General features: G+C 44.6%; 1 protein-coding gene across 3 annotated transcripts in view; it reads right to left on the bottom strand.

Moving 5' to 3' along the window:
• The window catches only part of NEDD4L (NEDD4 like E3 ubiquitin protein ligase), a 328,382-nt gene that overhangs the window by 125,447 nt on the left and 176,973 nt on the right, over positions 1-25,962 (bottom strand). For 2 of the 3 annotated variants that reach the window (XM_059409742.1, XM_059409741.1), the window contains 3 exons: positions 18,306-18,387; positions 15,612-15,650; positions 13,084-13,137 (listed from right to left, as the gene is read on the bottom strand). In XM_059409742.1, the coding sequence (XP_059265725.1) occupies positions 13,084-13,137; positions 15,612-15,650; positions 18,306-18,387 (175 nt within the window). Of the gene's footprint in view, positions 1-13,083; positions 13,138-15,611; positions 15,651-17,058; positions 17,140-18,305; positions 18,388-25,962 lie in introns of those variants that run through there. The other variant, XM_059409743.1, reaches the window with a different exon arrangement.

Below are 25,962 nucleotides of genomic sequence, written 5' to 3'. Positions count from 1 at the left end.
ACAGATTACACTGAAGGTTACAGGCACCAATGTAATTCCCGTTGCTACTATTCCGGGGCAGGAACTGTCTTGCTATCTCTTTGTCCTTGGCCTGGGGCTGGGCCAAGCAGGTGCTTACAGAACAGCTCTGTGGAAGACAGACAGACAGGCAGGGAAGGACTTCATTCAACTCAACGTCTGATGGGAAAGAGAAGAATTATTCATTCTGATAACTATACTGCAAAATTCTTCCAACAACGTTTCACATCGAAAACCAGTCTGTTAAAGGCTGCTGATCGTGATCAAGGAAATTCCTAGGCAAACACAGCAAGCACGTCTCTGGCAGTCACTGCTACCTTCCATCTTCCGAACAAAGTCCCTTCCACCCATCCACTGAGACAAATCCTGGTCATCTTTCTAGAACTGGTTCTGACTTTCCCCTCTGTGACATCGTTCTTGTCCACCATGACCCACAGTGTCCCATCCCGTGAGTCAACAGCCGGTCACCCGTCGCCTACGCCGACTATCAGCCCAAAGTGTGGTGCATGCACAAGGCTTCTGCTGGCTTCCCTCAGGTCCACTGTCCCATGTGTCACCTGGAAAGCTCCAAGGCAACAGGATTCCCAACCTTTCACGTTTCTAACATCAAGAAGTACAGTGCACATACCAGAGGTACAGATGCAGTCTTATGAAACAATAATCATTTCACACCTGTGAGACAGAACAGATGTTCTCTGTCATTGCAAAAATAATGCTCAGTTCCTTATTTTAAACTTGAAAGGAACTGGTCCGGCAGTTCTCACAGTCTGTAAGTTTATGCATATAGAATTTTAAAAAGACTCCTGTGGGGCGCCTAGGTGGCTCAGCTGGTTAAGCATCTGCCTTTCACTAAGATATGATCCCAGAATCCTGTAATCAAGCCCCACATCGGGCTCCCTGCTCAGCTCGGAGCCTGCTTCTCCCTCTCCCTCTGCCACTGGCCTGCCTGTGATCTTTCTAATAAATAAATAAAATCTTTAAAAAAAATAAGTAAAAATAAAAAGGACTCCTGCATACATTAGCGAGAGAACAATGCCATATTACAAAATACAGGAATATCTCTTGCTAATATAATTTGAACAGAGGATGGAGGTAGGCTCTCAGGCACACTGTGTTTATATAAAAATGTTTTTACTGCTTTGTCCTTTACTCTACAATATTAACTAGGCACCCTAATAATGCATACTAATTTGAATTAGCAGAATGTAGAATATTATACCAGGATTTAAAAAAAAAACATGGTTTCTATTACCCTAAGATCCACTTAAATACTAAAGCTGCATCAAAAGTTTGGAGTTTTATTACAACTTAGTATCTTTTTCAGGTGTAAAACACAGTAAGTACGTAAATACTGAACTGATCCTAAGATGAAGGCATTTCTGCTCGCAAGCAGAATACAGAAGAACCGTGGAGCTGTGCTGTTGGTGTGAAGTGGTCAACCTGGCCGGACTCCTCGGGAGAGTTAGAGAGAGGTGTGTGTTGAGCAATAAACTCTTAGCCAGAAGTTCCCTGCTCGGAGAAGTGCTGGGCTTCTCGGCTGGAGCTCGACAGACACATTTCCATATTTCTGCTCCAACTCAACTTTTCTGTTCAACCCCAAAAACCTGGACAAAGCAGTTCTTTTTTTCTCCCTCAAGAGTCAAATATCTAATTGTGTATTTTGAGAGAGTATGAAAAAAAAATGGTCAAGAAATACAATTGATTATGAAGCTTTAAAAAATCAAGGAAATGAGTTATGACATGTGGGCCATTAAATATATTTTAAAGGTCTATCAGTTCTAGACTGACTTCAAGAGAGTAAGAAAGAGAAACCATGTGTCTATCAAACTATCTGAATCACCAAATACGTAATACGCCTCGTACCATCCCTACCCTGTCCTAGCCACACACTCCCCCCCACCCCAAGAGGTGAGCAATGGGAAGAAAGAGCACAGGTTGCAAGAAGACTCCTCCGAGTTACTATATGCAGGGTGTAAAAGCCCCGTGATTCACTCCCCACTCCCGTTTATAAAAATTAAGTCACAAGAGAAGGCTGTGTAAAATCCAGGGGCAGATCTGCTAGGGGGGGAATGCTGGTTTCTTCTCCCTGGGGTCATTCCCTCTCTGCTTAACTGTTAAGCAAAATTTAGCACAATACTTAACACTAAAATAAACACAGAATGATTTCAAAGAACAGGGAGTTAAGGCAGGCACTTAAAGGAGCAGATACAAAGTATCTGAACAAGGTATAGAGATCACAGCCCATCTGAAGCAGAGAGGACCCCTTCCAACTCAATTTCTGACACTTTGATTTCATTTCAGGACCACTCCCTTCACATTAGGCATTCTGTTCCCAAGTATGACAACAGCCCATGGTTCTAAAACGATCAGGGTATAAAAAGCAGGCTTCTTGAAATTCAATCTCTCCATCCTCCATACTGAAAGCTCAACTTCCTGTTACAACGTGGTGATGCCTAGAGACCACCGAAGTGTCAACTCAGGACAACACAAAACCGGCCAGGACATCAACCACTTCCTTTCAGGCCACCTGTTTCGCTTGTTCTTTTATAGTCCTCTGTATTCCAGTTCGCCCAAATAAGCTGGGAGCAGAATAAACAAGGTTTAAAAACTAACATCCATTGAGAACGTTATTCACCCATAATGCCTAAGGAGTCAAGCTAAAAATCGATGACCTCCATTTGCCCGGGGAAAACAAAAACAAACAAAAAAACCCACAGACTTCCTGAAATTTTAGAACTAATGTTTTCAACACTCTATCCTTTTAGGCCCTTTTAATCTTTGAGCTGGGGCTGGGTGTACGCAGCAGGCAGATGGTCTTGGTGTTCTCTCTTGGGCGGCGCATGAATTCTATTCTACTACGCTGCCTGGTATGAATCAAGGAAGTGAATGACCCAAGACAGGATACTAAACTTCTCAATAGCCACTAGATGGGACTAGGCTTCCCTAACTTCTTTTGGCAATTACAGTGGAAACTTAAGATACTCTGGTATTTGTGCATCTGATCAATAGTTTCAACCCTGTGCATTTCCTGCATTTTCCTCATTACAGCAATGTCCTGGTACTATCTTTAAGAGCTGGGGGTGGGGGGCTGGTCAAAATACTTAAGGGCAGTAATAGTGCTCAGCAATAGTATGTGCTTATTTTTATTAAAGATGTGCCTCGTTATCTCAAGTTGTACAATACATTAACATTTAGATTGGACTCAGTTCTAAACCATCAATTATACAAACAAAAACCTCTGCTTCAGACTGCCTGTGGTCCCTACACCTAGTGTTCAGATACTTTGTATCTGCTCCTTTAAGTGCCTGCCTTAACTCCCTGTTCTTTTAATCTATTCTGTTTATTTAAGTGTTGAATCAACTATACAGACACCCAACATTTACTAAAGTTTAAGAGAATTCAATTTCTTCTGGTATTATGAATTATTATGTAGCGATAACAACTTTCTTCTTAACATGTGTCACAAAATTATGGATTAATTTCAATTCCTAGGAACTCTGGCTCCAGACTTAGCCAAGAGCAGCAGCTGCAGCATTTATGAAAACCCTCCAAAAGGCAGAATCTGATAAGGCCTGAACACTACCCTCATTTGCAAATCATACAACCTGGAGATGTTGTACAGATAATAGATTGCTGCTTGTGAGCCTCAACCTGTAAGGAAAAAAATGTAACCAATGGAAATGTTAAAGCAAAATGATATGGCAAAAATATGAAGTGTGAAACAGATGTTTCAAAGTTTGAAAATACACTACAGCGGATGCAATTAAAGATCCCTTTCTGCAGTCCATAATTCACCAATGAACTGGAGTCTTTTTAGGGACCCATCACCACAGGTGGTGGTAGTATTTGTGATGCTGATTATCCAACAGCCAGACTTAGGATAGATGACATGACTCAAGAATATCAAAGCTATTTATTAAGTATTTCCAGGTATGCCTTAAATCCTTGCTATGTCTGATGCTGATGCGAACCTGATTGTTCAGAGTTAACCTGATTACCTTCCTGGAAGAAAGATTTGTATACTATGACTATTTGGTTAAGAAGGAAAACCAAATCCAACATTAACCTCAACCAGGTACTTCCACATATCCTCCCTCATTTAAACCTCACCAAAAACCAGGGAGCTGGACATTTTTATCCTCATTTTTCACAGAAGAGTAATCACAGAGAAGGCTTCTAGCTCCCCACAGTAAATTGGCAAGCTGCCCATGGGCGTCTCCAAAGCTGCCCCCTTCTCTCTGTTACACTGCAAAGCACCAACAGGAGGTACCATCTCCAAAAATTTCAGCAAAAATGCCACATCACTGGAAGCATTTAACTACTTTTTAGCTACACAGACTTTTAAATTGTTCAAAGATATTTTTTTAATTCCCATTACGCACATACCAAGTGATAGAATATGCTAGTTCCCACATCCAATGACAATTTCATCAGAAATTAAAAAACAGCAGTATTTTTCAGGATAGCAAGGAAGGCTGAGTGAGGCAACGCCTTCCCACCAGATGTTAGTTACAAGGACTAAGGGAAACAGCACTTCAAGTGCTGAAGTACTAGAGAGACTCTGTAAAAACTCCTGTCATTGTCAACCCTGAGGGACGTCGAATCAAAGTATCCATGAGAATAGCTGAAATTTTGTTACATAGCATTGGAGTATTCTCAAAAGACCCCAATATTACTATATTCAAGGGGAAAAAAATGTTTATAGAATCCAGCCCGGTGAATGAAAGAAAGAGCAGCTTTTTTCTTACTCATCACACTGCTGCTAGTGTGGTTTTTTTTTTAAAACAAAGGGGTGGTTTATACATATATTCAGAGAGTTGTTTTTTAGGGTAAAAAAGTGACACCAGTTAGTACTGGTGTCAAAGTTTTTCCGTACAGTAAAATCATCATCTCTAAAAGAGATTCAAATTAAAATGCCCTCCAAATATAAACAGTTTGGGTATTCTTTTGTTGTCTGATAAGATGAATTTTTAATCCCAAGAGATGATTCCTCTACTTCTGCAAAACTGATGTCCACTGAGAGGGCACAGAGAAAATGCAGAGGACCCAGGCTGGAAGGAAAGGAGAAATACTCCCTTCCCCACTGGTCTATGTGGTGGGTCGGTGACGACCTGTTTTTGCCTGCACCCACCTCCCTCCCCCGCTTACATTACAAACCCTGTTAGCCAGCAGCTGAAGACAGTGCCAGAAAACCGTCCAACTACCCAGTGTAATGTTATATACACAGTGGACCTGCAACACTTGGTAACATTAACGGGATACGAAAACTCAGCTTGTACAGTACAGAACCTAGCAGTGGTTATGCCTGGGACTGTTTTCAAGGGGGCACTGAGGCTGGGAAAGAGGGATCTGACTTCAAGAGAAAAACTCAAATACAGTGAAGCAGTCCATAGCCAAACCAGATACCTCAAAAACTCAGAAAAAAAGGCATTCACTAAATGGCTGGCCATAACACCACAAATGGAACTGCTCATTTCTTTCTTTTTTTTTTTTTTAAAGATTTTATTTATTTATTTGACAGAGATCACAAGTAGGCAGAGAGGCAGGCAGAGAGGGAGAGGAGGAAGCAGGCTCCCCACAGAGCAGAGAGCGCGACGCGGGGCTCGATCCCAGGACCCTGGGATCAGGACCTGAGCCGAAGGCAGAGGCTTTAACCCACTGAGCCACTCAGGTGCCCCGGAACTGCTCATTTCTAAAGTCCTCTGAAATATCCCAGCGGATGACCACAAGAACCAATTCTACTTCCCTGAATGGGAGGCCAGACCAGATGGAAAAGCATCACCAAAGGAGGTTTCCATGTCCTCCTGCCCAGGAATCTAGCTGGTCGACTTTTTTTTTTTTTTTCTGAAGTCACATTGCATCTGAGATTTATTCATGGCAGGATGTCTGGGAGACAGAAACACAGAAAACTACTCTAAAGGGTAACCCCGTAATAAGGTCCAAGGCAGAAGATAGATGTGAAACAGGCGCACATTTGTAAAGGAAGTCTGAGTGGTTTGCCCAATCAAGAAAGGTTTCTGATGGCATTTAGAAACCAGGCTGCAAAAGATTTTAGTTAAATTTTCATGTACCCTTCTGACCAAAGCAGCAGACATGTGAACCATCAAAAAAGCCTGGTGGCAGCCAGACTGGAGACGCCCCAGTGAATGTTTTCCCTCAAGATAAATAAGGCCAGGGCAGCTGCTGCCTAGACTTGACACCCCTGCCCCTTTGAAAAGTGTTGAATGGAGCAGTCGGTTTTTGTGATGTGACGAGTTTCAGTTCTGCCTCTTAAAGAAAAAAAGTTATTGCTTTAAAAAAAAAAAAAAGCTGTTTACCAACAAATTTATGTCTATGAACAAAAATACACAGGTGTATAAAAATTCACATGTTGAGAACTACACCTATGAAATTTGCACCAGAGAACCTATTTTCAAGAAAGGCTCTTTATTCTGGACATTAAATTTCCAAAATGGAAAGAAATGTTTTCGGCTCTCACAGTCCTTTCAAGAGAGAATAGCCCTTGTATCTAAGTACACATCAGTTTTCGTTATCCTATTTGTTTCTTAATTGCATTAGAAATCTCAAGCCAAATGAGACTTCAATTATATAAACCCATCTGTCTGTGACACAGAACTGCAAAATGACTTCAGTTTTTGGTAATATCACTGAGTAGTTACCAAACCTTTAGGAAGGCATTTTGTTTATGAAACTTCCACTGGCAGGTACTCCAAGTTCAACAAGAAATTGTCTTGCCCAGTGAAGCCTACAACTGTTGTGATGTACTGTCTTCGGGTGAAGGTCAGAACTATTATGATATCAAAATGCTACTGAAATTTGTACTATTATATAAAAATGATACTGGTTCAGAATCAAGACAAAGCACTCAGACATTTCCTAACAAAAGGGTTAGAGATAATAAAAGGATGAATGGAAATGAAAGCAGAAGAAACATTTACAGAACTCCAAGAAAAATTGTATTTGCACAGAGCATCTGAATACACCTTCCAAATGGTGCAAACCAATGATGGAGCCGTGTGGTAAGCCAAAAACATTTCTCAACACATGGCAATAAAAGACGATCCAATTCCACAGTAATACTCAGTCATCCACTTTGAAAAGTCACAGCACACAGCCAAAACCCAAACAGAAAGTTGCCTCGATATTTCACGATCTTATCATCAAACAGGTCACCAAATAAATCCAGGGCAGGCGGGGGAGGGAGGAATCCAATTCAAAATATAAGGAGTCAGCTGTTTAGACAGCACTCAGTGAATGGTAATTACTAGGTAAAAGAAAGTTAACTGGTAAAACTTTTTATCCCACTGTAAACCATGAAAGCTGCAGAGTCATCATTTGCTTAGTAAAATTAGCAGCTGTCTTTCTGTACTCCCGTTCACCAAAGGGAGAGAGTAAGAACACAGGAGGAAAGAAAGACCAAATCTGTCTTTAGGGTGCCTGATTCCACAGCTGGAGACAGGACACTTACTATTCTATATACAACCTCCAGGTTAGATATTCAAGTGGCCCGTGTTAGGTTGCATGACCTCCGAAATCTCATCATGAACAAGTCCCCACAAGCATGACTACTCTTGCTCAGTATTACTTAATGGGGCAAAAGCCCAAAGACAATAAATTATATAACAAGGGCCAACCCTCCAAAGCAAAAAAGGCCATTAGGAAGAACTGATCAAACTTTCTGCACACTTAATTGTTCAGAGACTAGACTCAAGTTTGTGACATTGTCTCACCTTTAGGAGAACTGGTTATTTTTAAATGAAACAGTATCACAGGCTACACATGCAAGCAGTTTTTAAATGAATTTCGAAGGGCAACAAGTTGGGGCATGCGCAGATTCATTTAAAGTAGTAAGTTTTTAAAAATTCTTTTATTCAGAAAGGGGCAAGGAGGGGGCAGGGATCACATCGCTCTTCAAAACACTTATTTGACTTTTAGGATCTAAACACACGGTGTCTTCTTAAAGACTAACAGTTTTATGGGCTTCTACAAAAGACCGGGCTACAAATCATGGCCCCACAACTCAGCCAGACCTTGTTACAATGGCCCGAAGCAGGGAAATTCCCAGAGAGGAGGAGGATGAAGTTTGTTTTAATTAGCCTGCAGGAGCAGCTTTCTGGGCTTGACTGAGTCCCCTCGGAGCCGGCGCTCACACGCAAACGCAGCCAACTTACCGGGGCGCCAGCCACCACGGACCCAGGGCTGCTGGCGTTACTTTCCTCGGGATTCTGGGGGGCTTCGTCCGGCCCGCGGGTCACGAGAATTCTGAAGTGCTGCTGCCCGGCATTTTGATCTTGCCTGATCTTGAACGTGCAGCCCTGCCCCTGTGGCGTCCTTTCCACCGAGTTCGTCCTGTGGATTTCGGGAGCCCCCCTGCGGCCCCGAGGCGGCGTCTCCGGGTGGCCCCGCTCTTCCGTGGGGCTCCCGCGCTCAGCACGGGGCTGCGTGGGGTACGAGGTGCTCCTCTCCAGCCGGATGCGGGGGTACCTCACCAGCCTGTCCCCCTTGGTGCCGGTGAAACCGAAGTTGAAGTCCCCGCCCGGCCCCGGAGCGCCTGGTTGCGGCTGCTGCAACTGGAAGACGAAGCAGCGCTTCCCGGAGCTTCCAGAAGCATCCGGAACGTGCTGCAGGGACCAGCGCCTGGGCTCCCGCGCCAAAGGGCTGTTCTGGCCATCAGCCCCGAAGGGCGTCAGCCTCACCTGGCGCACATCGGCGCTGGAGGCGCGGTGCTGGATCCGCAGCCCCCCGCCCCCCTCGGGGCCCCGCAGGGCCCTCGGCTCAGCCTCCTCGCGGCCATCGCAGGCGGGGGAGCCAGGCGCTCGGCGGCCGCACGTGCCGTTGAGCTGCGGGCCCGGAGCCCGGGCCGCCCTTGGGGGCGAACTCCCGGGGGTCTCGGGTTCCGGGGGCTCCAGGCCACTGGCACGAGACGCCGAGCCCGCATCGCCGTCCGGGCCCTCGGGCGGCACGCCAGGGTCAGGGGCTCCGTCGGCCGCCTTGCGCTGCAGCGAGATCTGCACGGACGAGCTGCGGGTGGGCCGCGCGTCGAGCGGGCCCAGGAGCTGCGGGATGAACATGGACGTGCTGCGCTTGAGCGCACCCACCGCCTCCCGCAGGCCCCCGCCGGCCTCCGCGCCGTGCTGGGCGCAGGGGTGCGGGCCGCTCCTCCGCGGCAGCGTGTGGAATGCCATGAAAAAGTCGTCTTCCCTCTCCTGGTCTAGGATCTCGGACTCGGGGGCCGTGTTGCTGCGCCCCGAGCCAAAATGAAACCGAAGCCGATGGGCCATGGTGCCCAGGCGGGCAGGGAGGGAGAGGGCGAGCGGCAACAACACGCCCGGCGCTGCCAGAAGTCAAAAACCGAAGACACAAACTCCAAGAAAAAGTGTCCCATCTGCCAAACCGTTAGCACTGCGGCACCAAGAGCGACAGATAGCAGAAATAACCCAAGTGGCAAGCGGCATTCCAGGCATGATTGGATAAGAGCAAAAAGCTCTCATCCGCACTGTGACAGAGGGTAGGATGGCCAGAACCACATGACCACGGTCTCCCCCTCCAATGCCAGCTTGTGGACTTACTGGAGTTTTCCCCCCTCTCTCGCTCTCATTTTTTTTTTTTTTTTTAAACAGCAAGAGCCTGAAACAGCACCTTCCCAGCTGCTGCTTTTCCATCAGACAGGAGTGGCCCCAGCAGGGAGCTCTCACAGCTGACTAAGGCAGCAAACACAGCCCAAGCCATGCCGCTATAAATCTAGACGGCATCAAATTCACGGGACAGTTCTTTCCGAAAAGGCAGAGCACTCGGACTCCCTAACCAATACCGGGCACTGGGCACTGAACACATGAGCACACACCATATTTCCCCCACCTCCCCTAGCAAACCGAAGGACAAGGAAAAATGCTCTGGCTGTAAGAAAATCCTTTCACAAGCATCGGATATTATGTTTCTCTGTTATTTATGATATCACCACACTACCACGACGGAATGCAAACTAATAAAAGGTACTATAAATATGATTACACACCCCACAGAATGAGTGCCCCTTTAATGCTAAATAATTAGACCATGATCTACAAGGAACAAAATAGCTAAGTGGAGGGAGGCACAACTTACAACACCATCAGTTAGCTGTCTGCCTCCTACTACTGTATTTTTCATTTAATGGGTGTGTGTGTGTGTGTGTGTGTGTGTGTGTGTGGCGATCTCACTCATAAGAGGACTGTCAGACATGTAAGTCCCAGAGAAAAGGAGCCCAGCTGGGGAAAACATTGTCTCCTATATGCCAGACAGGAGAACCCTCCCCCCAAATCCCCACCAAAAAAGGAAGGAAAATTGAGGAAGGGTGTGATGTGGTTTTCATAGTGAGTTAACTTAAATACCATACAGGAAGAAGGCTGCCCAGAGCTGACTGTTTTCCAGCGAGAGTCAGCAATATTATCACAAGCATGGAATCTTACCATTTTTGTGAAGGGCCAAAAAAGGACCCAAGTAATAAAGGTCCACATTCAAAGACCTGTCATCAGATCTGTAGTCAAGTTGGATATATTCTGTGGGCTTCAAGCTTACTATTTTCCATGATCCAGAAACATCAGTGATTTAACAAAGAAGTGTATTTAGGAGGGAGTTAAAAAAAAAAAAAGAAAATGGGAGGGGAAAATACCAAAAGCTGCAGAGAGTGACAAAAAGTTTATTTTAAAATCCACAAAGCATGACTTTGTCAACAGCTCTAGAATGAGGGTGTGGAGGATTAACCCCGTGTTTACATTCGTGCAAACCTGTTTTCCAAAGGCCTGTGGGTTAAATGCCAAAACTGATCTCCACGAGAGAAATGGAAGCTAGAACGTGGACATGCTCGAACTGCAAAGGACCACTATAGTAGTGTACCATCTAGCTGGATGACGACCTGATCCAGCAACAAACACCGCGGGTGTTCAGTGTGGTGGTGGGGGGGTGGCGCACACCAACTCTGCAAGTAACCTGGGACAAAGCTACCTATTAGTATCATAAAACACAATGTTTCAGATGAAGTGTGTATTCACTCACACATGATTTCTTATGTCTGCAGTCGAAGCCCTTTTGGGTTTGGAATTCTAGTCTGGGTTCCATGGTGAGGTCATCTCAACAGTAGCCACGGTTTCAGTAATGAAAATGGAAAAAGATTTTTTTTTTTTTTTAAAACAGCAAATTTCTCTTAGTAAAAAGAAAATTAAATAATGAATTACAACACATCTGACCAGAGGCATTTTCCCCTTAAATCTGAACCTCTCTTCACCTTGAAAACCTGTTGCTATCGTCAATAAATGAGAGAATCAGGATTGGTCTGAAGGTGTACCTGATAGGTCTTTAGGGACTGACTTCTACTGAGGTTAAGATTGCCGGGTTCAGTATTTGCTGGAGAAGAGATGGAGTGCTAGGCACTGCACCCCCATCAGACTCTCGTTCAATTTAACAAGAAAATAACTTCATACACACAGCAGAAGTGATTTAGTTATTTGGTAATACTCATCACCCAAGGTACAAAAATGCAGAGTTCAATGTAAAGCCACCAAGGCCCCGAATATTTTAACAGAAAAGGCATTGGTACAGTAGGCCAGAATCTGCTGGCTTTCCATTCTGGAGAGTAATACCCAGCCCAGGAGATTAACTACACTCCCGAGTTCCATAATAAGCATAAAAGGCCTGGTTATTCACTACCCCTGGCCTGAGGACTTAGGAGAATAGCAGATTCCACTGTGCTGTTACCACTGGCTGCTGTGTTTAAATTATGTAAAGGCTCTAGACCCCACCTGTCTCATGGGCAAGGACAGGAAGTTAAATGAGATGTACCATAAGGTTCCTTCAAAAATATTATATTAGATTTAAGCTACTCAAAAGACAGGAGTTTCAGCTGAAATCAGCAGCAAGAAGGGTTTGTAAGAATACTCCTTTTTTTTTGTTTCCAGATTTTATTTAAGTTCTAGTAAGTTAACAGGCAGGAGAATATTACTGTCAGGTGCAGAATTCAGGGATTCATCACTTACATGTAACACTCATCAAGCGCCCTCCTTAATCCCCAGCCCCCATCGAGCCCCTCCCCTGCCCCCTCCCCTCCAGCAACCCTGTTTGTTCTCTATAATTAAGAGTCTATTTTATGTTTTGTCTATTTCTCTTTTTTTCTTTTTTCATAAGAATACTCCTTTTAACCAAGAAATATACACAAGTTTCACGAAAAGTAAATCTGAATGCAACTAATAACAGACAACTTGGAGTTCTAACACCACGTCTGAGAGTTCCTTAAAGGCTTACACAGGACAAAGTAACGCTCATATTCATAGCCGAACACTTGGGTTTGTGGGTGCCTGACGAATACACTCTAGTTAGCGGATTCTGCCAAAATGCTTTAAAGCCACATGTGATGCTGAAATTCCATTTTAAAAATGAAATCTTAGTTATATGCATTACAGAGACAGATGTAACATGTCCACTTTTTACATATCTCTCTGTGTGTGTGTGTGTGTGTGTGTGTGTGTGTGTGTATTTCTGTGACTTTTATGCCTCAGGCATATCTTTGGTTCTTGAAAGGTACTTTCCACATACTTCCCTTGAGAAAGTACCATTTTTAAAATGCAGCTTAATTTTGCCTGCTAAATATAGATTCCCTTTTTGCCATATACTGTTAATTACATTTCTGTTTTCCCAAAGAGAATCACCATAGATTCACGACTGAATGGGTGAAAGGGCTATAGTCTGGCTTATATTTAAGGTTTGTATTAGTGATGGCCTCTTTAAAGGTGTGCCTACCGCTACATGCCAGACGTAAGAGCAGGGGCGTAGGGTTTGATGTATCGCTAGTGTGATTTTCACTAATACTGACTATGATGAAAACATACACATGTACAAATAAATCTTCTGTCCTAGCCATACAAATGTATCTGTTAGAATTATGAAACAGCATTAGGACAAAGAGAGTCTCAGGGTGCCGGGGAAGCTATGTACTGCAGGAGTGTAACACAGGTAACAGAGTTCTCAAAACTGCTGCTTTAAAATCCAGTTTTTAAAAAATGAAGCAAAAATCAAGAACTGGGACCCACTTACCAATCTGTTTTCATCAAATACTTCAAACAGGAGTCTGTGATTAGACGGGTTTACCTATAAAGGGGACAAAAATAGTATTTTCAAAAATGGGCAGAAATAATTCAAAGGATAAAATAAGAGACACAGAATGAAATGCTTTATAATGTACTCAGATCATTCGTGTCATCTAAATAATTAACCTGCTACTCTTCCAGTAATCCTGTATCCACCAAATCACATTTTCTGCTATGATTTCTAGATTATTCTATGCCTAATATTTAGGCATTATTAGAAGAATAAGATGCTTTCAGCTGCAAAGAAAATTTCAAATAGCTTTGGAGAGTTCCTAAATCTCCCCTACGACAGGGATGGAGACCAAGGGACATCTTCACAAAGGTCCGTGCCTGAGGAAATCTCTCAGGCCCATCATTATGATGAGACGGCCTGGGACACAAATGAAAGGAAGAGTAAAAGGAGCTGCTTACTACTGTCCGCTCCTCTGGGGGATACTATCTCCTTATTAAGTATCAAAAACACATGACCTCACCTAATCCTGACAGCGACCTATGGTGTATGATTGTCATCCCAGTTTTGCAAATGGGGAGCTGGGACTCTGAGGGTGAAGGAACCACCCAGAAGCCCATGAGCAGTATAAAGGGCAACTGGGACCCCACCCCCAAGCAGGTCTGACCTGCTTGTCCCCAGAGTCCACACTCTGAAATTAGAGAGAACGAAGAAATCAAAGATGTTCCCACGTCCAGCAACTGTGGGGTCGGAGTTTCCAGGGCCTTTCAGTGTCCTTCTGCTTCTTCCTAGCTTTTTACCAAAATGTCAGGAATCACTCAGTTATCATTTACTAAGTCCCAACCACATGGGACACATGGCAGTAAGCTTTCTGAATGACAATGTCACATGGAAACAACCCTCTCCAGTGAGGACTTGTCTCTCCTTCATGAGAGAGAAGGAACCCACAGCAGATGTCTGTCTTCAGGCAGAGTTCCAAGATCACAAAGGTGGGAAGGGGTAGAGCCAGAGATGGGACTCAGGTCTACTGTGATGGGAGTCTGGACTGTTCCACTGCATAAAGTGAAACAAAATAAAGTTGGACAGTTGAGCACGGAGAGCATCATGGGCTTCTGGCACCAGGCTGCCCTCCTCTTAGTGACAGAGCACGGAGATGGGGGGAGGGGGCGGGGCTAGCTCGTATCTGTCCAAAGTTCCAGGAAGGTTGTGCTGATCAAGGCACCCCACACAGACCCCAACCGGAGCCGCACACAGTGGGCACTCAGTTCAGATTTGTGCAATGAATAAAACAAAGCCCCTCCCCCCCTTTTTTAAAACCTAAGAAAAACAGAGTTTACAAACTGCTGAAGCCAAGGTAAACTGACAAAATCTTGGATGTACTAAAATTTACATAAATGTGGCCCAGATGTTAAACTGAAAGGAGTCTAAGGCTTTTAGAGTTTTACAAGTGGAAAGCTGTGTCTGAGACTTAACTAAGGGCCAATAACATCCTTCTGCCCCCATGAGCCCATTAGCGTTTCAGGGCTTCACAGAGTAATTTAAAATGCATCTGGTAGGTAAGGGCTATACATAAGATCCACCAAGTATTAAAATATCAATACTGTATTTCAGATCTGAACACTAAGAGAAAAAAACACGTGTTGCAGATAGTGACCCGAGGTTGGAACACATAAAATACTATTGCAACTGAATGGAAGAAATCGGGACCAACTGTAATGGGTCTAATGGTAGTATTGATCTTTGGGAATCTAGACCAATCTGAAGATTTCATCTGGGGCACTTCTGGAAGTGAAAAAGTGATTAGTATCACAGCTGTGCAAGCAAAATATATTCATTCTGAAGGGGGGGGGTCCCTTTCTCTCCAACAGATAAGCACTGTAGTATTTCCCAAATTTTAGTACCCAAAAATATAGCAACCACCACAAGAACTCCTTGAACAGTAATATCCATTAATTCACACAACTGTCATTTTTACATATAGCTCTTCTAGGCGTTAAACTCACAAGGTTGATGAAATTTTACTTATTTCAGTGACATTTAAAGTCCAGAAATAGTTTTATAGGACACTTGTACACACACATTACAGGTTTGAATTACAAAACTCTTCCTTCCTAACTCGAACCCAACTGGTGACTGTTGGGCTTCTTTTTAACCACGTGGCCTCTGTTGCTTTATTTTACCTCTAAAATCATTCATATCCCATGTCTCAGAGAAATAGTTAAGCTATTGTTTTAATTATATTTTACCTTATTTTTAAAGAAAAATTTAAGTAGAAAAGCTAAAATATGGTAGGTAATTTTTTTTAATATTTCTCTGAAACACCTCCAAATGAAACAAGTCCAGATTTTGCTACTACCAGGCAGTCTCTGAAAAATTTAGGCCAAAAAGGATATGGCTACACAGCCGTTTCTCAAAAGAACTTCACATAAAAATTTAACAGCTTCTACTCAGTATGAATCTATTGTGGTACCACCCTAGTTATCAGTAACAATTATTACCCCCCTCCCAAAAAATGAAAAACTTACTCTAAAATAAAATTCTTCATTCCACTTTGGGTTCAGCGTCTGAAAGAGAAATGATCTTGTAATATCTTTTCCAGTCTTTGAAACACCAACAGTTACTAAGACAATGCAATCCACGTATTTGCTTGAACGTTTTTTTGTGTGATAAAAAATAAAGCTAAGAGATATTTAAAATGGCCATAAAAAGCATTTAGTCAATTATTTGAGACTATTCTATAACCAAACTAGACAGGAAGGGATGTATTTATTAAAAAGATAATTCACAAGTAATAAAAAAAAAAATACACTGCATGCTATCAACCAGAGGGAATAATGTCAGGGACCTACCTAGAGCCACCACCATGAAAAATACGAAGTAATTCTTTAAGAAATTTATGTTCGTATGATTATTTCATCAAGAATGAAATGAATTCATTTCTCTTGACCTACCACACATCTGTTTTGGAGAGTTAGGAAGCAGGTGGCAGAAAAGCAAAAGTATTCACTATTTATATAAACGCTGAAATCTGAAGAATATTTTGTAAGAACAATACTATCAGATTATTGTTCATGGAAAAAAAAAAACCTGCCAGTTATAACTCAGAAGTGGATTTTCCCCCCAAATAATTAGTGTTTAAAATCTGCACCTGCCTGTCCTTCAGCTCTTCTACCCCTTCCTCTGTCCATCCACACACTCATCCCCACACCAACCTATCTACATATCTAGCTCATAGACCCGAAACAGGTACTTCTATCCTCAGTATGAACAAAAGATGGGCTGCCAAGCATCCTTTGAAACTAAAATGAAACATACTGTTCAAGAATACATATATTCGTGTTTATGCATGGACAGGCATAATACTCTTAAATAAATACATCTCTCAAACATCCGATGTACAGACAGACTGAAAAATCACCACTTCATGGAAGGCTACAGGTATTTTTTTCATCTGAACCATATTTGCTTTTATCAATTGAATTCCTTTAACATCCGAGTCCACGGAGCAGCAAAGAACACAAATATACCCTAGAAACAACACACACACACACACAATTCACGCTACAGGGAACTGGCATTAAAAAAAAAAAAAAAAAATCAGCACGTTGCCCACCCACAACTCAAGAGGGAATCCCGTCTGAAAAGGACAGGGCTTCATACTTCTGCGGTGAATGGACCCGGGGATCCAAGGAATGAGGCGGAGAGTGGGGGAGAGGAGAGAAGGGAGAGGTGCCAGGCAGACAGCGGGACACGCAGGGCAGGACCGGGGGCTTGCGGGGGCGCATGCAGGCCGGCGCGCGGGCCGCCCAGAAATGCACCCGGCAAGAGGCAAAAGACAGGTGAGGGTAGAGCGCACCGACGGGAGCCCCCTGCGCGTGCGAAGGACCAGGCGGCGGGCCACGAGGCAGGAGGAGGACAGCGGTTCCGAATGCAAACGGAGCGCGCAGCACGGAAATACTAAAAAATACTAACCGGGAGGCTGCGAGCGAGGCGGAGCAGCCCAGCTCGGCGGGAGAGGAGGGAGGCAGCGGCCCGCCCCGAGCAGCAAAAGCCATGTCGGTATCCTCAGTCCCGACTCCAGTCCAGGCTCCGGGGCTGTGGTTCTCGGCTCCCGCCTGCGTCCGGGCGCCCAGGTCCCCGCCCGCGCCCCCCTTCCACTTGGCCTGCGCTGCAGGGCGCCGGCCCCACCAGGCGGGGCCCCCAGCTCGCTGCCGGCAGAAGCAGGGACAGCGCCTGACACCGGGAACAATGGCCTCTGTGCTTCCCGGAGCCCTCCCCACTAATCAAAACACGGCTCTTGTTTGCAAAACAGATTTTTTTTGCAAAACAGATTTTTAATGCCACTCACAATGCCAGGAGGAGGACGAGCAACAATGGCTGTTCCTTACACAGAATGACCCGCTCAAGGAGCTCAGGTGCCTGCACAATGGCAGGAGAGTTAGCATTTTTTACAGCCATCCTGTTCTCCAGGAAATGCTTATCACGCAAGTATTAGACTGACTACCCCCGCCCAGGGGACGGGAAAATAGTAATTGATAGAGAAGAGTGAAGCACAGATAAAAACAGTACTTTGGATAAAAAACCCACATCTTCAATAAATGCCCCAAATACGGAGTAAAGACTTAGATTCTCACACACACACACACACACACACACACACAAACATGGAAACATGCTAATAGATGAATTATGGAAAAATCTTTAATGAACTTATGTAATGAAGATTTTGAAAATAGATACACGTAAATATAGAGTTTGATTACTATTTTGATTTGTTCTCATGTAACTAGGCAAAAATATTTTGCTTCCTTTGGTAATATTTGCTTCAAGTTAAACCATTTCTTTTGTGTCTAGCAATTATGCAAGCCACTCCATTTCATTAACTGTATTTTAAATTACTTTAAATGATTTCATGAAAAACAACGAGCCAAAAGAACAATTCCTTGTCTTACTGAATTCTTTGCAGGGAAAAAAATTGTTAATTATAATAATATTTAAGAATATTGCTTTTACAGTCATTTAACTAAAAGCCAGAATGGGCATTTTGGGTTATTACTGAAAAGCTTATTCTATGTTAAATTTATAGATTTAATATTGGGAAATGCTTACAATAAAAAAATTGCCAAACATAAAATATAAATTTCTACAGAGCCAGAGTACTTAATTCAATTGGATTAAATTATGACTTACATGAAGTTTAATTAAAGATGGACACCTACCTTTTTTATTGTTTTTGTCTGTACCAAAGCGAGTTCTCTATTCTCATCCGCTACATACAATGAAAGTTTCACATATGGATCACTGTAAGAAAATATTTCAGATTTAATGAGGTTATACTTTTCACTTCAAAAAATACAAAAATACAGACAAAAACCTAAGTGCAAATGCAAATATCAGTTAATGACCCAGTTTATATAAATTCCACAAACTAAGCAGTAATATTTTCAACATGCCTAATAAGGAAATATACAAGAGAAGTTTCTACCAACCAATCAATGATACTTATTTAACAACAAAAATCTCGGGGCGCCTGGGTGGCTCAGTGGGTTAAAGCCTCTGCCTTCAGCTCAGGTCATGATCCCGGGGTCCTGGGATCGAGCCCCGAGTCAGGCTCTCTGTGAGGCAGGGAGCCTACTTCCCTTCCTCTTTCACTCTGCCTGCCTCTCAACCTACTTGTGATCTCTATCTGTCAAATAAATAAATAAAATCTTTTTAAAAATCTCTCTCAAATAAAGGGCAGGAGGGCACCTGGGTGGCTCACTCATTTAAGCATCGAACTCTTCATTTTGGCTGAGCTCCTGCTCTTGGGGTCCTGGGATCAAGCTCCATCAGGCTCCCTTCTCTGTGGGGAGTCTGCTTGTCTCCCTCTTCCTCTGTCCCTCCCCCTGCTCGCAGATACTCCCTCTCACTCAAATAAATAAATCTTAAAAAAAATAAAAATAAAAGCAAAAAATATTATGAAACATACACTAACTCTGTTTTGGGGGTGGGGGGGTGCAGAGGGAGAGAGAGAGTTTCAAGCAGGTTCCATACCCAGTACAGAGCCCAACACCGGGCTCTATCTCATAACCCTGAGATCATGACCTAAGCTGAAATCAAGAATCGGGAACTTAACTGAGCTACCCGGAAGCCCCTACACTAACATTAAAGATAATTAATTCAAAAGAACTAATCTGCCATATTTCTTTTCCTAAACACAGATTCTGAAAAGATTACAAGAAAGATTATTAAAAGGCATACTGAATTTTTATTAGGGTAGTAAAATCTAGCCAAAAAAATTTAGTTTATATCTTATTTATATTGATTTCCATCATAAAGGTAAAAATGATTGTTCCTTTAATGAAGGTGAAACAGGCACTGTTCATCTAAACCCAACACCTATCATTTTACAGATTAAAACAAAAAATCAAAACCCAAAGAACTGAAGTGCAGAAAAGCAAGAGAGATTTGTCCAGTGTTACAGATTTTGGTAAAGGCTAGATAACTGAACACTTATAGCAAGAAGTATATTAAAAGGACTACTCACTGTAGAGTTTCTACTAGGAGTCTAAGTCCATTCACATGTTCTAGTCTTACTAAGTCTCGGACACCTCAAATCTACTCAAACTGTCACTCTTTAAGGGTTTAAAATCCAGGTTCTTCTGTTTCACACTGGAAATCCTGAAAATCATAGATAGGGCCTTCATGTATTCAACTCCCAAATTTTCACTCATCTAATTAATTACCTGTAACTAATGACTGATTTCTATCCCATTTGAATATTACCCTTTAGTGGCTATGCCATGATGATTAACCTTTTTTTGGGGGGTGGGGGGCAACTTCTAGAATATTTCCAAAGATTACAGTGCATAATAAAATGCTTTAGAATGATTTTTATTCAGTACCTCAATAAATATGCCATGAAATCCTTTTAAGAAAGAGAAAGGTTTGTTGAAACTCAAAGTTCGGTAATAATCCAATATCCCAAACAGAAATCCAAAGTCAGTGAAGAATATCATTGGTATATATAGTTATTTACTATTCATAAACTGCATCTTAATGGAAGCTACAACACATCTTCAAAAAATAAAAAAAAAAATGGAAAACCAGCAACAAAATAGTATTCTATTATCAGTAAATATTTTTAATATTCTGATTTTAAAAGGAATTAGTCAATTCTTTGCCTCCGATCCATAAACTATCAGTATTATTTGATTAAAGAATATCAAACCCAATGTACCTACTTCTTATCTGGATACTCAGACTCTGAATAAAGATGAATCCAGAGCTACAACCTCAAGACCCCAAGAACACCTTCCTAATTAGAACCACAGTCTAGGTGATGAATCTGAAGTCAGTTTTAAGGTCAGAGGCTCTTGGACTTCGGCATATCAGTACTCGGGCGAGGGGGTAGCTGAAACTGCTGGTCCCCAAACTCAAAGACCACCCCCTCAACTGCAAAGATCCAGTAAAATCTGGGGTGGGACCCTAGAATTTGTAAATTTAAAAAAATATATTTATTTATTTATTTGTTTGTTTGTTTTTTTGATACACCAGCAAGAGAGGGAACACAAGCAGGGGGAGTGGGAGAAGAAGCAGCCTTCCCACAGAGCAAGGAGCCCAAAGTGGGACTCGATCCCAAGACCCTGGGATCACGACCTGAGCCCAAGGCAGACACTTAACGACTGAGCCACCTAGGTACCCCTAGAATAGTATTTGTGATGAAGTCCTGCTGATGCTGCTGCTCTTGATCCTGGGACCACACGTTCAGAACCACTGTTCCAGGTAGTGTTAGAAAAGAGTATTTTTTAGCTATAGAAACTAATTTTCTATTTCCAGCCACCAAGCTACTGCTAAAAAAAAGCTCAAGGTCTGGTATCTCTGTTATCTCAGAAACAGGCTCTGAGCACGCCACAGGGATGTGTGGGCACGCTCTCTCACTCTCTCGCTCTCTCTCTCTCTCTCTCTCTCCAGTACTACAGAAACACCATAAACTCTTGCCGGCTGCCATCTCATTCTCATGGCCCTCGGCCATCACAGCGCTGCCTATTACATCACGGCAACAGAGACAAGCGTTTGTCTGAGCGGTGTATGCACATCCTTCTACTAATCATTTATTCACTCCACTCTGAATCCCCCGAATAGTTCACGGCGAGTGACACAGGCAGCTGGGAGTTGAGAGTGGGGTCTCTGAGTGGGACAAGGTGTCTCAGCCATGAGAGAAGGCATGTCTAAGCGTGTCGTGAGCGCTCGTCCACGTCGGGAAGTACTAGGCGCCCGTGAAACATCACCAAGGCAACTGGAAGAGAGAGCAGCACGGAGAGATCCAGAAGTGTGCCAACGAGCTGAGTAAGGACGGTGAGAGGTAAGGACACGGGGAGGGGGCGCTGGGCACAGGCTGAGCTCACTGGTGACAAGGTATTGTAAGTTCAAGGGTGGTGGGGGCGCCGGGGGACAGACCAGAGACGGGTTCCCCATTCTTTCTCTCTCTCCACTGTACCATTCACATCGAACAGTACTGACTGAGCACCAACTACATTCCAGGGACACTGCTCCGAGCGGACAAGAGTCAGTGAGCTGGGGAACGGAGTGAACAACAACAAAAATGATGAAAACAACAAAGATCATTAATGGTCATTTGGGAATCATCCCACTGACCTCAGCTGAGTGAGGAGGATGGCGCGATTCCATTTCAGCAAGGTGAACGCTAGGGCACAATGCCGAGACAAGGGACGAGGCACTGAGCACCAGAAAGGGAGCAGGAAGATGCTAGAGCAGCCCAGACAAGAATCCTTACTACTCCAACTGTGGGCTCAACTGGCAGCGGCACGACCACCACAGGTCCAGCACCCAGTCCGTGCCTGCACCCGTGAGATACGTGCAATAGCTCACTGGGTCCTCAGTGCAGGTTCGGGAAGTCCGCACCTTTTGTCAGATGAGAAAATGAGAGAAATCACTTGCCCAGGGTGGAATCGTAAGCCGTGCCTGCTCCAGAACCCAGTGCTCGCTGGCCAGTCTTGCTGTCACCCGCTACCGGCTGGCCACCAAGGGAGCTGGCTGGAAGGAACGTCTAGGGGCAGGAGCTCCTAACATTATGCCAAGTCGGAAAACATTCTGTACTGTGACTGCTATTATGACCTAAATTTTTATCTTTGCTGCTGTCGTATCTGGAGGAAGAGTAAGTCGCCTGACTGTCTCCCTCTGGGAAGGCCACACCTCGAGATCTTATCTTCTCAACACCCCCCAAATAACTAGCTGTACACCTCGGACGAGTCACTTTAACACTCAGAACCTCAATTTTCGTTCTCTCTGAAATAAAGGGATTAGACTCAATCAGTGGTTTTCAGACTACAGACGCCACAGAGCCTTTCTTCTGCATTAACTGTCCCAGGGACTCAGGCTACCATTCCCCCCTTCGGCTGTTTCACAGACTGGGGCTTGCATGTTAGAATTTGGGTGGGAGCAGGGTTCTGTAATGGGGGGGCGGGTTTAGGGGCGCCTTGATGGCTCATTTGGTTAAGCATCTGACTCTGGGTTTTCGGCTCAGGTCACTCCACACTCAACGTGGAGTCTGCTTGAGATTTTCTCTCCCTCTACCCCTCCCCCGCACCAGCTCACATGCTGTCTAAACTAAATTTTAAAATCTTTAACAATAATTGGACTACACGATCCCTTTTAGTTAGAACATTCTGAATCTCAGAACAATTCAGACTCACTTCTCATCACTCATGGTAACACTACAGCCTAGTCCATCTTAAGGAAACATAGCTTAACTGCCTAAGATACAGGAGGAATCAGGAATAAAGCCCTGATCTCTACTAACAGGCTTTTTCTCTGTCAGAGGATAAAGGGTAAAAAAGCCCAGAGTTCTGAGTATGTGAAACCACTCTTGGTCACCACCGGGCTGAAATTTTCCTGTACACATTACCAGCTTCTAACCAACCCACCTGCTAGGAAAAACACATGACCTACACAACAAGCCCAACAAAAGGGGCCCGTGTACCATGTATGTTTGTGCCCAGGGAAATGAAGGCTCCTGGGGTTAGGCCACCCCCCACGCATTGGAGGAGAAGCTGTCCCTTCAGGGCCTTCATTTCTGAACACGATGTTCTACAGGAGTGGAGAAAGGGAGAGCTCAGCTTCCAGAGTCTCTTTCACACCTGACCCCACATATGCCCTCCAATAAAAACGGCAACTGTGGGGGACCCTTCTGTCCTCTGAAGTTCTACCTCCCACATCCTCGATGCACTCTGTACCTTTGTCAGGCTGACTCAGTCCTGAGGTTAATGCTTAGTTCAGACGCGCCTCCCCACTCCGGGGTGGGGGAAGCACCACCAGGTTCCACCAGGATCCTTTTCCTGACACAGAAGCAGCTCCTTAGAAGGTCCCAGTATGGGGAGCAGATACAGGGTGTGGGAGCAGGTGCAGAGAGTTCTGGCTTTCATGTTACTCCTTATACACGGCTGGCAGATTTTGTTGCTGGTAACCATTAATACATAATACTTTTATAATAACAAAACAAAACAGAGGGGTAGGGCACAGAGGGAAACAGGCAAGACAACCATCCCTCCCTCCCTCACAAGGCTTCTCCATTTGATACCCTTGACCGCTTTCACTGGCGTCTCTAATCTCTGGTTCACCAGCACGGAGTGACCTTCAGACCATTCTCCAATGAAATGGGAATGGTTTTTTAACTCAGAGGGTTACTGTGATGATGATTAGATAAAACTAGGTGCGTGTATTAGGGGCGCCTGGGTGGCTCAGGCAGTTAAGCATCTCCCTTCGGCTCAGGTCATGATCCCAGAGTCCTGGGATGGGGCCCCACATCAGGTTCCCTGCTCAGCGGGGAGACTGCTTCTCTCTCTGCTTGCCGCTTTGCCTACCTGTGCTATCTGTCAAATAAATAAATAAAATCTTTAAAAAGAAATAAAATTGTGTATTGATATCGATACCCAGTCAGCACCAGACACACGGTACAAGTGCCTCATAAATGACAGCTCTTATGATCACAGATTCTGTTCTTTCCTCTTGTGAGACTTTTAAGGCTCTCTGTTGTTCCTTCTGACTCCCACTTCTGCTGTGATTGCTGCTCTGATTGGCCCCTGATGACCTCCTCGTGACACTGGGGGCGGGCCAACCACAGCACACGGACCTCCAGGCTTCCTCATTCACACTGCGGGATCTAGGGTAGAGATAATCGGCTCATGGTGTTCACAGCTGAGCCCAGAATCCACTCCTCACGACTAGTTCAGGTCCTAATGGCTGGTGTGCAGGACAACTCAGGGCCAGCATGAACATTTCCCTTACTCAGCTCAGTTCTTTACGGATTAGAAGAGAAATTCTGTTTCACAGCCTTCTGCCTTCTCTGCACAGTCACGTGCTTTAGGCACCACTTTCTAAGCCTCTGAAGGAGGCAACAAATTGATAATAGGATTCAAGCGCCCTATTGACTGGCTGCCTACTCTATTCCAGGCAAGGAGACAAACAGTGGAAAGAAGACCCTGTCCCTACCCCATCTGAACCGGGCACAGAGAAGCAAAGCAATGATTCAGACAGGGTGTGCCCAGTACCCAGGAATACAGCACTCCACCGTGCCTCCTGACCTCACGCTCACCTCGGTTACCCGTCCCCACCCCAGGCCTGCCAGATCAGAACCTCCAGGGCTGGGACGTGGGATTCTGCATCTGTCAAATGTTCCATGTGATTTCCATGCACTGGGCAATCTTGGCACCCCTCCCAGAGGCCAAGAAGGGAGGACCAAGAGCAAAGTGAGATTTCTCTGAAGGGGAGAACATAAGCAAAGGTCCAGTGGCAGGCTGGAGCCAGGATGTTTGCCATAGCTGCAGACCAGAGGGCTTGGGAGGAAAAGGAAGCTCCAGTTCAAACCACAGGGAGCCTTCTATGCAACTAAGTGCTGGACATCGCCACGGAGGGTTTGGGGGGCTTCCAAACCTGGCCCCCTTATTTGTAGCTGTATGTGGAAATCTCCTGTGTCCTCTTTGTCCCTCGGTAATAGGGAGACAAGCAGTACTTCCTTTTGTAAGGAGGCTCTCAGGAGGACTGAGATAACCCTAGTGCTAGACAGACAGTAAGCACTCAATGAATTTTAGCTGCCTCTGCCACGACGTCACTGTTATCACGGGTTTTGGAAAGGGAAGGGTTTTTTTGTTTGTTTTGTTTTGTTTAAGATTTTATTTATTCATTTGACAGAGCAAAAGCAGGGGGAGAAGAAGGAGAAGCAGACTCCTCACAAAGCAGGGGAAGCCCAATGCGGGACTCAATCCCAGGACTCCAGGATCATGACCTGAGCTGAAGACAGGGGCTTAACCAACTGAGCCACCCAGGCATCCCAGGGGAAGATTCTCTGACCAAGTCATTACAAGAAAACAGCAGGTGAAGGGACCATGCTGGAAGGCTTCTGCACTGAGGGCTGAGTAAGGACCCAAAGCAGAGGGCTGGGAGCAGCCCGAAGGTGTACTGGAAACACCAGGGTGGCTCACGGAAGGTAGTGAGGATGTCAGGGGAGGAGAGAGGCACGCGTGCCAATTCCAACCTTTGGGCCTGAGTCACGGCGTGCAGGCTCATGCCACAGAACGGGACTAGGGCTTCAATCCCTTGCTGGGCCAGCACATCAGTCACGGAGGAGTGGGATGTGCCCACTGACAAGGCTGCTCTACCCTCTGGGGCGAGGCCCATGAACCCCAAGGCAACACCTTTACGCAGCTCTCGAAGTCTGAGCCATCACACGAGAGGCGCTGGCATATTCTGTGTCCTGCCCACGAAGATGCATTTGTATCCAAGTCTCCAAGGACGCATCCAAGGCCATCGTCTGTCCTCAAAGAATTCTAATGACTGAGTGTTATTTACACAAGAAGTTGTTAAGTTAGAATTGGCCTC

The sequence above is a fragment of the Mustela nigripes genome, chromosome 8, assembly GCF_022355385.1.
Source record: "Mustela nigripes isolate SB6536 chromosome 8, MUSNIG.SB6536, whole genome shotgun sequence".
NCBI classification, from domain to species: Eukaryota; Metazoa; Chordata; class Mammalia; order Carnivora; family Mustelidae; genus Mustela; species Mustela nigripes.
Note: the sequence above shows the minus strand (reverse complement) of the source record. Positions and strands in the feature narration are given on the sequence as shown.